At 55.3% G+C, this 13992-nt stretch overlaps 4 protein-coding genes across 4 annotated transcripts; 2 read left to right on the top strand and 2 right to left on the bottom strand.

Moving 5' to 3' along the window:
• The first annotated feature begins 348 nt into the window (after positions 1 to 348).
• On the top strand, positions 349 to 2652 carry CDEST_09900 (uncharacterized protein). The gene is made up of 2 exons (XM_062926058.1): positions 349 to 851; positions 905 to 2652. The coding sequence occupies exons 1-2, from the start codon at positions 587 to 589 to the stop codon at positions 2293 to 2295; spliced, it is 1656 nt and encodes a 551-aa protein (XP_062782109.1). The 5' UTR covers positions 349 to 586; the 3' UTR covers positions 2296 to 2652.
• A 1-nt stretch (position 2653) lies between these two features.
• Positions 2654 to 4868, bottom strand: CDEST_09899 (Putative cys/Met metabolism, pyridoxal phosphate-dependent enzyme). Its single transcript, XM_062926057.1, has one exon. The coding sequence runs from the start codon at positions 4085 to 4087 to the stop codon at positions 2831 to 2833; it is 1257 nt and encodes a 418-aa protein (XP_062782108.1). The 5' UTR covers positions 4088 to 4868; the 3' UTR covers positions 2654 to 2830.
• Positions 4869 to 8640: 3772 nt separating this feature from the next.
• CDEST_09898 (uncharacterized protein) lies at positions 8641 to 9824 on the bottom strand. The gene has a single exon (XM_062926056.1). It carries the CDS (start codon positions 9498 to 9500, stop codon positions 8847 to 8849), a length of 654 nt encoding a protein of 217 aa, XP_062782107.1. The 5' UTR covers positions 9501 to 9824; the 3' UTR covers positions 8641 to 8846.
• Positions 9825 to 10117: 293 nt separating this feature from the next.
• Positions 10118 to 13539, top strand: CDEST_09897 (Putative zn(2)Cys(6) fungal-type DNA-binding domain-containing protein). The gene is made up of 2 exons (XM_062926055.1): positions 10118 to 11095; positions 11186 to 13539. The coding sequence occupies exons 1-2, from the start codon at positions 11027 to 11029 to the stop codon at positions 12572 to 12574; spliced, it is 1458 nt and encodes a 485-aa protein (XP_062782106.1). The 5' UTR covers positions 10118 to 11026; the 3' UTR covers positions 12575 to 13539.
• The last annotated feature ends 453 nt before the right edge of the window (positions 13540 to 13992 follow it).

The following is a 13992-nucleotide window of genomic DNA, read 5'->3' as shown; positions in this document are numbered from 1 at the left end:
AGTACGTTTGGAGGGTGGGTGAAATGGCACTAATAAGTCTGGACTATTCAACACCAGTCCGTGTATGATGTTTGGAGCACCTGACGGATCTTGCCGTCCTTGGGCTCGCAAACAAGTGAGCAGGTACTAGGCAGCGTAGATATCAACTCCTTGAGGGAACTCGCATCATTCAATATATGAGACGTGATGAGGTCTTGTTGGGAACTGGAGCTTTAGAAAGCCTCAAATCCACGTAATGCGGGTCTCGGGACTCCCCTAATGGGTGAACCCCTGCCGCCCTTAGCGCACGTTGCACAGTAAACCGAAGTGACACTGAAGCGCCCAAGCTCCCTGACACAATCTCAGACACCTCCCCCATCTCGTTTCTGACTGCTTGACCAACACTCTCTCGCGTTTGAGCAACCAAATCTCCTCGACTGCCATCACACGACCATTTCGAGCAATCGTCCTCCACACCAAAACCTGAAGAGGCTGACTGTTTATCGAATCCTCATCGAGCTGCTCGAATACCCAAAGCAGCGCTCTAGTAGCGCGTCGAGTGGTCGTCGAAGCAGGAGCCCCGGAGCTCCCCCTTCACGATCCTGCAATGGAGTCGCTTCCCCACGAATTAATCGACGCCATCCTCCAGAAATGCGTCGACTTGGGTCACCGAAACAATGTGTTGGACTTGCGCCTCGTTTGCAGAGCCTTCGATCGCTTCCTTAAACCATACGCATGCCGGACCATTGCCCTCGAGTTCAGCCGTCTAAGTAAGAACAGCCGCCGTCGGCAACCCGATATCGACTCCCTTCAGACGATCGGATACCATTGCAAGTCCATGTACATTGACCTCATGGTCCTTCGCGACGAATGTAAGCAGAGGAAAGCCATTGGCGCCCGCAGATTGGTACTGACTACCGACTAGTGGAAGTGGAATTTCTGTCCACTATCTTCGACCGCATACCCTCTATGAAACAGTTCGTCCAGACCTTACAGCGCGAATACTGCATGTCTCCGGCCTCCTTCACATCGTTGGACTACCGACATACCCTCGAAACGATACTGTTCAACTGTCAATTCGTCTCCTCTCTCCGTCTAAACCTACCTTTCCAGCTTGTCGGCCACCGCTGTAATGCCGCTACGATGATTCTTGCAAATACCTTCTCTGCCTTCTCGCGGCGCCCGGAGGATTCTTTGCCACTGAAGACACTCGTTCTTGAAAATGTTTCCGATCAAGCCATCGTCGATCTCTGGACAAATCCCTCCGACGTCCTCGCCATCATGCGCGCCATCCTCCATCTCGACCACATGATGATCTCTTTTCGCCGTCATGAAGTCGACCCACCCCGCGTATCCTTCTATGGCACATGCCTATGGGACCTTATACACAACGCGGATGTTCTGAAAACACTCTGTCTGTCGGGCACCGACGACGATCGTCCACCACGGGGCCTGAAGCATACAAAATCATGGAACATGACACTGGACGAGTGGCGGGCCCGCGCGCTGCCTCCTCCACCCGTCACGCTTACCTTCCTAACGGCCCTAGAACTGAAGCGCGTCGAGATCACTCCACTTTTCCTCCGATGTGCGGCTCGTAACTTCAGCGTGACCTTGCGCGAGCTGTACCTGAACGAGGTTTATCTCAAAGTTGAGCAAGGGCAAAGCCTCAACGAAGATTCGAGGCAGGTTCTCTGGATAGGCCTTCCAAACCAGCGCCCTGGCCTTCACGACGACTGGATGGCCATGATTGTCCGTGATTCTTGCCCGAAGCTCGAAATTTGCCGTGCCTCCTTCCTGGGCTATGACCTCTACACCCGCGACGACTTGCCGCCCTCGCCCGCTCCCTCGCCACCGGACTTTGACTTCGTTGACCCCTGCGGGCTAGGTCGCTCCATCGCGCAACGTTTTGTCGAGGTCGCCCTTGGGTATCATCAGCCGCCACAAGCGGACGGCAGCCCCGTATGCTACCTCCCAGCGCTGGAATCCAACGACCATCTCCTTACCCAGATGCGACCCCGCACCCGGGCCCTGCGGGTTACCGAATACGACGTGAATGCGTATCAGACAGCCATACGGAACGACACCAGCAGTTGGCAACGCAGCATTGACGGTGTGTTTCCAAACTGTAACAGCGGCACGCTCGAAGAGCTTCATTACATCGCCGAGACCGCATGTCAAGGTATGAATGAGATCCAGCGGCAGCGCAACGAGCATTTGGGGCAGGGTGATGAGGGCGGCGGCGGCGAAATTGGCAATGGCGGCGGTGGAAACTTGGCAGAGAACCTCTTAAATCTAAACTTTGCAGAGGAATGAGTAGACGCTCGGGATTTTCAAGAAGATGAAAAGAGAGACAGACGAAGCGGGCTGTTGAGTCGTGCCATTTTTCTACCATGAATCATACAAAACGACGACGGAATGACGCAACACGAGCTTGGCCGTGGCGGGCGTTGAACGATAAAGGATTTGTTCTTCAAGAGCACTTTGGGCCTGGACATCATAAGTTTCATTTGGAGTTTATTATGAGGTTACCGCCAATACCCCCTTTCCTGTTCTATAAATTTCAATAGCTTTCATATGCCTATGCTCCCCTTTTGCTCTAGTGTGATGATGACCATGGTTATCATGATGCTAGTTGTTCTCGCCGGAGCTTCTGCCCATCTCTGGCCCGTAAAGTAGAATGAAGAAAAAGAAAACAAAAAAGATTCAGCCACCCAAGAGAACATCAGGAGCGGCTACGCTCGCGGCGATGGATTCGTTAAATTTAGAAACCCGAAATACGTTAGACTTCATGAAACGGGTGGGTATCACTCCCCCGCCCTTCTGATCTTTCTTCTTCTTCCCCCTCCCCTTAGTGTCCGTTAACGCCGTTGGACCCGTTGGAGCCATTCTGCTGCTCGGCAACAGCCTTGTCGAGGGCCTGCAGCACGTCGCGGCGCAGGTCCTCGGCGTCCTCGACACCGCAGCTGATACGGACGAGGTCGTCAAAGACACCGACGGCCTCACGTTGGTCCTTGGGGATGCCGGCGTGGGTCATGCTGCTAGGGAGCTCGACGAGAGACTCAACGCCGCCGAGGGACTCGGCGAGGGTGAAGATGCGGGTGAACTGGCAGAAGCGCTCGGCGGCGGCGTGGCCACCCTTGATGCGGAAGGAGAGCATGCCGCCGCCCATACCGTCACGGTGCTGCTTCTTGGCGATAGCGCGGTGGGGGTGGGAGTCGAGGCCGGGGTAGTTGACGCCAATGACGTTATCCGAGGCCTCGAGGGCGGTGGCGACGGCGGTGGCGTTGCGGGATGCCTCGCGGGCGCGGAGGTGGAGGGTCTTGAGGCCGCGATGGGCGAGCCAGCAGTCAAAGGCAGAGGGTACGGCGCCGATGGCGTTTTGGAGGAAGCCGAGGCGTTGCTTGAGGTCGTCCGAGTTGAAGGCGGCGACACCCATGACAACGTCGGAGTGGCCATTAATGTACTTTGTGACGGAGTGGACGACGATGTCGGCGCCGAAGTCGAGGGGGTTCTGGACGTAAGGGGAGAGGAAGGTGTTGTCAACGACGACCTGAATGCCGTGTTTGTGGGCCTGGGTAACGACGGCGCGGACATCGACGAGGCGGAGGGTCGGGTTTGAGGGGCTCTCGATCCAGACGAGCTTGGTGGCTGGGGTGATGTGGGCCGAGATGTCGACCTCGATCTCGGGGGTGAAGGTGACCTTGACGCCGTGGGCCTTTGCAACCTGAGTGAAGTAGCGGTGGGTGCCACCGTAGACATCGGAGACGGAGATGACGTGGGAGCCAGCGGCAAGGGACTGGAGGACGACGGCGGTGGTGGCGGAGCCGGAGGAGAAGGCGAGGGCGTACTTTGCGTGCTCGAGGGCGGCGACGGCCTGCTCGAAGTTGTCGCGGTTAGGGTTGCTGGAGCGTGAGTATTCGTAAACGCCGACAGGCTTGCCGACGCTGGTCTGGGCAAAGGTCGTGGACAGCGAGATGGGCTCGATGACGGCGCCGGTGACGGGGTCAATGGGAGATCCGGCGTGAACGGCGAGGGTGCCGAAGTTGTGGACGGGAGAGGGCGCCCGCGGAGGGGTCTCGATAGGGTGCTCGGCAGGGACGGTCATGATTGTGACGATGGAGGGGTCCTTGGAGGGGTCTTTGTGGAGGGGTCCTAGGCGTGGAGAGGGGGATTGATGACGGTGGTTTTCAAAAGGGTTCGTGCTTCCAAGGTATGTTTTTAAAAGACGAGGGTATCAAGAACAAGGGGAACGGAATTGAGAAAATCAAGGCTCGGTGTTTATGTGTGTGTGCGTGTGTGAATAAAGTCGACGGTAACCGAGTCGCGGGGTCCTCGATTTTTTCCTCTTCCTGACGTGTTACGTATGAAGAAGAAAAAAAACCTCTTGTAGTCGAGGGTATCCGTACGAATTGAGTGGAAATTGCCCCGCTCTACCGGTAGACCGAACAGGAGAGAAAAAAGAGACTACGGTGCTTTGTTTCGGGTGCGCCCCAAGCTCCGAAAGGGAATCAATCACGCAATCGCGCCGTCTGCTGACCAAGATGGTGAGTCAATCAATGGACCGGTGGTTTTGCAATGCTCAATTTGGGGAGTATTGGGGTTTCGTGGTGGTCAGGCGTGCTGCGCAGGAAGAGGGCGCGACGGGTTCGTTGCTATTTATCGCTGGCTTCGCGTACCTGGGAGACGAGAGGGGCTCGCTCCGTCGAGGTGGGTATCCGGCGAAGGTGGAATGAGGTAAGGTTGGCAATCAGTTATAACGGGAATCGGGCATGTGGCGGGTGTTGAGGATGGCGCAATCCGGAGCTATGCAAGGCACTGGACTTTTGTAGGCAGGAAATGAGGTGCTCGAGAGGATTCCCCAGGGTGCATGCGCGGTCGATCGGTTGATCAGGAAGGTCTCCAACAATCGCGTGTAAGGCGAGATCCCATCACATTTTATATCGCGGGCTCTTGAATGACGCCTTCGATGCCGAGCGCACTTCACAAGCACACACCGCCTCGTTCCGGAGCTGGAAGCTGAGGCTGCTGAGAAAGCCGAGTTGATGAGCAACATGTTCGATGAGCTTCCGTCATCACAAATCCCGATGATGCACAATGTAGAGCCTGCGCCCTTTGGCGTTTCCTCATAGTACGCTGTAATCTATTGTCTGTGCTAGACAGAGTACACACCCCAAGGTAACACAACCCAAGGTACTCTGTACCTACCTACCTATTTACCTCTGTTAGCAGTCGGTGGGATGAGCTAAGCTGTTGCTGGTAGCCAAGATGAACACAATGCGGCACAAGTTCCTTCGGGGTCTTGGTTCCGAGTGCTGACATATCCATTTCTTGGATAGAATTTTCGTGGTGATGCGCTCCAGTCTCCAGAGCGTATCTGTGCACCTGTGGAGAGCGTACCTAGGCAACTGACTGAACGGGAAGGACGGAGAAGAGCGGCCGGAAGTACTGCGGGAAGGTGGAGCCGACACATTCGGCGCAGCGGCCAGCCTCGGCCCTCCTAGAAGCTCGATGACTAATGGTTTCGCTTACATCAACACATCCACCAACACGACTGACATGGTCTCGAGATTCAACTTTTTCACACCAACCCTCAAGCTCCCTGACAACTTTATGTACAATACAATACATCACCTACGTACATCGCGGCAGGTGTCGCATATCGATAGCTACCGAGCCAGTGGTCCATTGCCGATGGGCCATCCTTATCAGATCCTCTGATACGCAAGCAGCGCAAAGAACCAACCGAAACCAGTCGCCGACAACACGACCCATGAGACCTTTTGTTTTTCTTATCTCAATGTAGAAGGTCGGTCGCCCGCACGCATGGTTAGTTAGTTTTGTCGAGCGAGCAAAATTGTGGCGAAAATTACATCCAGCGGTGGCTCACCAAACCCGGGCATGGTGCTCAGCCGGTGGAAGTTTGCTTTTCCCATTTGTTTCAATGGCTGCCTTGAATGTCCTCTGTGTAGTAATGAACAAGCAACCCATTGCCTAATTTAACGACCGCCTCGGAATATATGCGCTTCATTCATCCTGTCGTCTGCTCCCTCGCCGGTACCCAGCCTTAGGTAAGCGAATCGAAGCGTTGTCGCAAAACTTTACCCGGCAACAAGGCTTTGCATCGACCACGGGCCCAAACACTATTCTGCTTTGGGCATTGATACTTTTTCGGTCGTTCGCCACACGGTAGGCCTGGACGTCCCTGTATGTCACGGCAAGTCGAGTTTTCGAGTCATTTGCAAGGGGGGGGACAGATGAGACCACGGCTGTCCGCGCCCGCTCGTCATCGCCGATTGTTTTGGTTTTGTTAGATATCGCCGTGCCGTCCGGCAGCTGGCTTGCTTCCTCTATGGGCGATCGGCCGAGACGGGTGCCGCGGGGCTAGGGGCTACATGTGATCTCGGTGCATCACGTCAGGACTGCCCACGTTCTTCGACTCGGCGTGTGTACCCGTGCTTTCTTGTAGGCAAAATGCCAGCAATTTCTGAGGACAAATGTCTCGCATTCTTTCACGGCATGTACAAAGGAACGGTTGGTTTCTTTACAGCGTCCGTGACGACGTCAACATGACTTGGTGACCATGCAAACATATCGTCCACCCTAGGTTGCCGTTCTCTTAAATTGGAGCCTTACGATGTATACACTGCCATTACTGCCGATGTCAGAGGGCTATCTCCACAGTCGAAAGGGGAAGAATACGCGAGGTTCCATGCTCCAAAGCTGCCAACACTCCGGAGTAAACAGCAGCAGTGAATCTTTCGAGTCCTCCAACACTTCGTCCGTACTCCCACCTGTTTTGGCGACCGCGGCCACCGAATGATTTATATAGCATCCCTGTTCGAGGAAACTTTCGTGAGGCGGACCATGCACTCGGTGATGTCTCTGAAGTGCCCTTTTGCGTCCCCCTTTGAACTGCCCGGGAAGCCCGGCGCGTAGGCTGTTTGATTGAATATCAGTCACGGTAGGGCCGGTTTTCCGTCCGTTCTTCGAGGGAAGCATATCCGACATTAAGGGTGCCCCGACCGTGGTATTGTTCGTTGACAGTCGGTGGCCGCATTTTGGACTGGCGGAATGTGGTTATTGTTACGAGTCTATTCTACCGCTCGATCGTTAGGAAGACCTTGTTTGCACATCCGGCTTCTGGGGTTTGATGACGACGTTGACTGACAATCCCAGCGGGGAGCAAGTGGTGGCTCCCAAAGTATACAGACATACAGGTCGTGGTTTGCCTTGGGGCGGCAGATGGTTGTTGATTGTGAATCCTATAATGTTGCCTGCGTCGTGTAAGTTATCGACCGACATCACCATGCAGCCATCCTGTTTTCAAACTTGCTGCCACTTCACTCGGCAGAACATCCACCAGCCAACCTAAAAGAGACGGTATCGACTCAGCATACCATGATTAGTCGAGGTTCTTCAACGTGAGACGGACTCAAGCCTCCGAGATCGCGAGCCGGATCGTGCGCCAACTAAGAATCGAGCCACGTTGCCTTCCGCCATCGAAGTCTTGCACTGTCAGACACACCAGCATTGACATGGCATGCCGTCGTAAAACCTGTGTGAACCGGCCGTCATGTTTTCCTTCGGCCTGTGACACGATTGCATCACTCTTGTCAAATGTCGTTTGCCAAAATTCCGTCCGGACAGAGCCCTGCGGACGGCCGTCAGCGCCCCGCTGTCTCCGGGGGTATTCCTAAACGGCGCCCATGTGCGATTTGCCTTACCATCCATGACAGTCTCTGCTTTCGCTGGCTCTTGCTGGCTCACAAGTGATGTCTTCTAGAAGCTTCAACTGCGGACGGACGGGAGGGCAAATCGTTGTTTCCGTTGCTGTGGCCCCGTCTCAAAGGGATGCTCCTCACAGGCCGGATGGCGGCCGCGGAGCCAACGCGAATAACCATCCACCCTAGACGCTGCGACTACACTTAATGATGCCCCTGGTCTTACCGCGTAACTATGTATGTACAAAGTATGTACAATGCAAAGACTCTTTACATGTCTTAATAAACATCTGTGGCTTGGCCGACCGGAGCCCGCAGCAAAGGAGAGATGGAAAGAGGGAAAAGGGAGAGAGAGATGCCCAAGACTCCTTGAGATATACCACGATACGTCAGCTTCCTCCCGTCCTGTTATGCCACTCGGATGCACCGGCCTCGATCCAATTTCAGGCACTGGGTTCCTGCACGCACACCACATCCTCTCGCACTTGAGACTCGCTGATTCGACCATGGTCGCCGCCATTCATTCCCTGAAGGAGGGTATTACGCAGCATCTGATAAACTCCGCCAAGCGCGGCCCGCTTCCCCCAGGTTCGGCACCAGCGAATCGCAGATCACACTGACCAGAGGCTATTGTCAAAATGTCAATGTCGAAATATTGGCCGCAGGGCCGCGGACAAGCAGACGAACGAACGCCCGTGGCAACGAACCCGGCTGGATATGGATACCAGCGCGTCGTCGGATCGACTGACGCACGGCAATTCATCTCTCGGCGGTTGTTTCCGCATGCATTGTCGAAGGATCGACACGAGCGTTTCTGGCGGCTGGTCCCTCATGTTGCGTGGTTAGACACACAATCATACCCACACACACGTACACGGTAGAAAAAGCCCGGCGGACGGGTTTCGGCGCCACTTCAAGCAACGGCAGGTCGGGATCGGGCCTTTGAGTCTCGTTCGTCTGACGTGGCGCCCTCTTGTCGCACTTTATGGCCGAGTATATATGGATTTTCACCTTTTGCAGCCCGCCCGCCCGCCAGGACCGTTCACGTTCGCCATTCCTTGGTCCCGACTCATGTTGGAGAAAAGTTCATGCTTTTCTATTTACCCCCCCCCCAAAATAGAGTGCCGAAGAGCAGGAAAGCGTCTAAAATATGGAGCCGTTTGTGACACCGGACAAGATTGAAAGGGACTTGTGGTTCAAGAGGTACCCTACTTCTGTTTCTAGCAACCCAAACGGCGTCGAGGACAACGGGGATGACTGGAACGATGACAATGTCGACAACGCAGCAAGGGGGTATGATGGCAGGGTGCCCGTTCCCGCGCTCCTCGGCTCTGCCCCGATTTGGCGGTTCAGTTGCCCGCTGGGCTCTCGGGAGTATGAGGTTGTCTCGTGATGGTGTCGCGCCGACCAATCTCGCAGCTTCTTGGGCGTGTCGTCCCTCCCCCCCTCCGCGATGAAGCGAAACACACAAGCGGGGAACCCGTCGTGGAGAGCACAACGCGCCTTGTTGATTTGCAAGGGGGGGCAATACCCATCAGGGCGATGCATGGTTGTGGCCGTTACCGCATTGTAGCAGATCTGAAAGCTGCAAGACGGACGGATCGCCGACGAGGCCCTGCAACTTTTTGACTGAGGCTCCTCTAGGATTGGGTTCAGTGGATGTTGGCCAGAACAGACGGGGACCAGGGCCCGGCGGAATTGACGTATCGGGTTCTTATCGACTCGTACCTTATTCCGAGTGACGTTCCTATCCAGGTGCCATGATAGGTTTGTAACGCGGTACGTGAACACACGCATGCCGAACAGGAGGATGGAACACTGCCATAATTGATCAATTGCTGCGTAGGTAAATGGTACATCCCGGGAGGGTGGGGGAGTATACACGGATACTCGAAGGGCTTACGTGGGTGGTATAGCGTACGAATAGAAAGAGCTGTAAGTCCTCAGGGCTGCAGCCGATGACAGATTCCGATGTGCATCCTGGGAGCACACACAACTGTAGGTAGTGAAGCTGGCCACTGACAACACCGACGCTCGTCCGCAACTCATCGGCTCCGTAGATCGGAATTTGTCACAGTTGGGCCGTAGGCCGTGGACTGGGACGTGCAGGGCGTGGCGGAGCATGACAATGGCTGGCGCTGTCTGTCCCATGTGAAGCTGAACATTTACCCCCCTTCAATATGAGAGGAATGGAAGTGTAGCAAGGTACCTTTGGGTTGTATGGTTCGCCTGCGGCAACTCGAGGTACCGACATTGACAGCACACCAAACCACCCAACTGTGGGGACTGATTTTGACAATGAGGCCCTTTTGGGGTTTTTGGTGGTGTGGCCGCACTGCCCACGGACAATGACTTGCGTCTCCACACCGCATCGAATTTCCGCCTCCCCCACCCTGCGTCCCCCCCCCTGTCCTTCTTGCTCTGCCTTCCATTGTATCCCAAACGACAAAGTTTGGCCGCCGTCTGCCCTACGACAGCGGCAACGGCATGCGCAACCCATTCCAACAACGCTAACACATACTTCTTTTCTTTTCCTCTTCCTCGGTCTGATATCCGCAATCTTCAAACGAAACGGCCCTCGATGCCTCGATACTGACACACCTCGCGCCGTACTGTGCAGCAACCTGAGTTTGTCTCGCTTCACCTAGCGTTCCATTCCCATTTCTCGACGAGTCGACGCTCACCAAAGGCACCCACTTGCCATTGCATCCACGGCCTGGCCCGTCTGCCTTTCTCGCCTCGCCTCGACGTGTCCTGCGCCTCTTATTCATTTCCTGGCCAGACAGGAGAACACCCAAAAGAGACACAACCACAACCACTTGGACCCAGAACACGGACACCAGGACCCCGCCCATCCCCGGCCCCTCGACCCTGGATTGTCCATCTCCACAGCGAACCTACAAACTTGCCGTCGTCCCCGATACTTCGACCTTCATCACGCACTCTCCGCTTCGTCTCCCTCCACTCCACACACTCTTCCACTTGCCTCGCGCCACTGTTCTCTTGTTGTCTCCCAACCCTCCAAAGACCCTCTGGCTCGCCCTTCCCTGAATTTCGCCTCTCCGCTTTCGATATCCTAAAGGCTGCCCTGCCTGGCTGTCATGCGCTTCAGCCAGCCACCTTTGAGGACCCCCCAGAGGAAGACGTCGACGTCAACTGTATTGTTCCGTTGACGGCACGTGAAGACGAACTAGGCCGCCGACATTTTACCTTATAGAGTGGGAACCCCGCGGATTGCAAGTCCGGCCCTGTTTCCTTCAGTCTCTGATCACCATTCTTCTTCCCCCAAACCCCCTCCACCATTACTCTTCTGGTGGCACAACATGCCTCCCAGGAGATCGCACAAGAAGTCGAGAGCTGGTTGCAAGCGGTGCAAGTCGCGCAAGATCAAGGTACCGTCGCCCCGTCTCCGTGCTCTACCCCTCTCTCATCCACGACGACGTCCAACTCGTCCAACGACTAATACTCTACCTTGTCAATAGTGCGATGAAGTTCATCCGAGATGCGGCAATTGCGTCAAGCACGGCGTGCCTTGTGACTTTGAGAACCCGGACATCCTCGACGACCTTCTCACCGCCTTAACACCATCGAACACCCAATCATCACACTCTCCCATCGACAGAGCTTCGTCCGCCGCACCTTCACCTTCCGCCCTTGGTTCGAATCGAGGCAAAACGCCGTCCTTCGCCGGCTCGCCTCCTACCATGAACTACACGCCGCTCTACACCATGCCCACTACCACCGCCATTTCTGCTACCACGACGACTAGCAATCGGCTTCTGGAGCTGCGCCTGATGCACCAGTTCACGTCAATGACATCCCATACCCTGGTGGTCAACACGCCCGCCACTCACGATATCTGGATGAACACGGTCCCGAAGCTGGCCTTCGGTGGTGCCAATTATCTGGCGGATGCCATGCTCGCTGTGTCAGCATTGCACTTGCGCTCCCTGAATCCCGACGACAAGACTCTCATCCGAGCCTCGCACTCTTACATGGCCTCTTCACTGGCCGCGTACTGCGCTTGCCTCCAAAACGGCATCACGGAGGCCAACGCCGAGGCTCTCTTCCTCACAGCCGCCCTCATCGCCTTCCAGTCGACCGCTTCCCGTATTTTTATCCGCGACGAGGCCGACCCCAACGATCCCGCCAGCGCCTACTCGCTGCCGCTTTCGTGGTTCCACGCATTTCAAGGGGTCAAGACGGTCGTGGCGACATCCTGGCCCTGGATCCGCAACAGCGGTGTTGTCATTCCCATCATTGACTCTCAGCCTGTCCTCCAGCTGGACCTAGACGCAACGTCACCCAACTCCTTCTTCGGAAAGTTGCTTGACAACCTGGAGGAAGAGCTCCAGGGCGAAGACGTCATCATGGCCATGTCAACGAGACAGTCGTACCAACACGCTGTTGCTGTACTGAATTGGGCGCATAAACTGCCTCATCGTGGTGCTGCCCTTGCTTTCCCTGCTACGGTCTCGAAGCGGTTCATCGACTTGTTAGAAGAACGCCGCCCTCGCGCCTTGACCATTCTCGCCAGCTTCTTTGCGCTGCTTAAGGGTTATGAGTCGGCCGTGTGGTGGTTGGACGGCGTCGCGCGCAGAGAGGTTATGGGCATTGTTTCGCAATTCGAAGCCACCAGCTCCTGGTGGCAGCACCTCGAGTGGCCTGTTCGGATCGCCCTGTACAAGAACTCGATCATTCCTCCAGAGGTTTGGGGATCTGACTGGGTCACTGAGGAAAGCAAAGCGGACAAGGGCCATAACATGACTGCCGAGTCGTTCGTGAACCACATTGAAATCCTGACGGGTGCGTTTGCCAGGGCGCAACACCTTCACGTACCGGGCATCGCCGTCCCGACACATGCGATGTAGGCGGATTTATCCTGGCTACCTAACGCAAGCAAGATGCACGGTACCACTTTTTATTTCATTTTGCAGATTGTTTGGGCTTTCGTTGCATCGGTTAGTCTATACGGCACACATTCAAAATGCACATACAGACGGAGGGGAGTTTCGGAACCACGGAGTTTCAGAGTCGGAAGGAAACGGTCCGTCTCCGGACCAAGACATGCAGCGTTTGGCGGAGGCTTGGCTTTTTGGGCTTCGTTTGTCCTCTCGCAGGAAGACTAACGATGTAGGCATACTACCACGGTAGTACAAGGTAAGGATGGTATTTGGGATTAGGGCTGACATACTACGGAAACGGGTTCACGGTGTTTAACGCGATTAACACATAACGGCTGATAGCGGGGTTCTACAGCCAGGACAGCTCAGGCAGAGCATATTCGAATTTTAGCACATTTCGAGTTTTCAAGCGCATGAATTTGATGACAACACAAGCTGGTGGTCAAACAGACCGAACTCCCACTTCCTCCAACGAGGGGTTCCCTTGGTGCAAACGAACAGGATGTGTTTGTAGCTTCGTGCTACCTACCTAGGCATAACATCGGCACGATTACAAGTCTTGACAGCTGCCTGTACGACAAACAAAGCCCAGTTCGGACGACCTTCCCGCGTACTCGTTGTGGTGGTCGAGGCGAAGGTGCCGAGGATTGGGTAAGTGCGGTTGCGCACCATGTGATTGACGTGTGGCAGCCAGCCTGGCTGGCCGACCACCAACGCCCAGGGTTTTCTGTTTCTCTGCTAGCTCATCCGCCAGCAGGGAGACCTACCTGGATACGTCTTGCCCGCCGCGCGAGGAGCCCTGGCCGGTACGCGTGTATTTCTTCTGAATCGACGCGAGGGTTGTTCTGCTGCCATGCATTCGCCGTTCTGTCTGAAGTATGAGGGAAACGCTCTTGACCGGTCTTGCTGATGCTCGTTTCCCATCACCAGTGCATTATAGTTTTCGAGAGGCGTGGGGAAGAAGGGTTGGTGGACTCTCATCGGAGGGAACGTGTTCATGGACAACTTGTGATTGATGTAGACGGGTGACATGTGAGAGTGAGTGTGTGAGTGCGTGGAGATGTTGTTGCCGTGAATTCTAAACGGCGTAGTGACAGACCTCCATCTCGTCGCCAGGGAAATGAACAAAGTATAAAGATACGGATACTGCCGCTTTGGTCAAGCGTTTCGTACCCCCCTCCCCGCCTCGGCTTTACACATGCACGTCTACCGAGGACAAAGGCAACATGGATTTGGTGACCTGGGTCGGGGAAGCGAAGAGGTATCATGCCCCGTGGTGCAGAGTCCTGACTCGGCGGCAAGCGGAGGAGGCCGGGATTATGAGATGGAGAGTTTGGTGGGCTGTGTCCGGGAACGGTGGTACGCGAAAGTTGGATACGCAGACG

The sequence above is a fragment of the Colletotrichum destructivum genome, chromosome 6 (assembly GCF_034447905.1).
Source record: "Colletotrichum destructivum chromosome 6, complete sequence".
In the NCBI taxonomy this organism is placed as follows: domain Eukaryota; kingdom Fungi; phylum Ascomycota; class Sordariomycetes; order Glomerellales; family Glomerellaceae; genus Colletotrichum; species Colletotrichum destructivum.
Note: the sequence above shows the minus strand (reverse complement) of the source record. Positions and strands in the feature narration are given on the sequence as shown.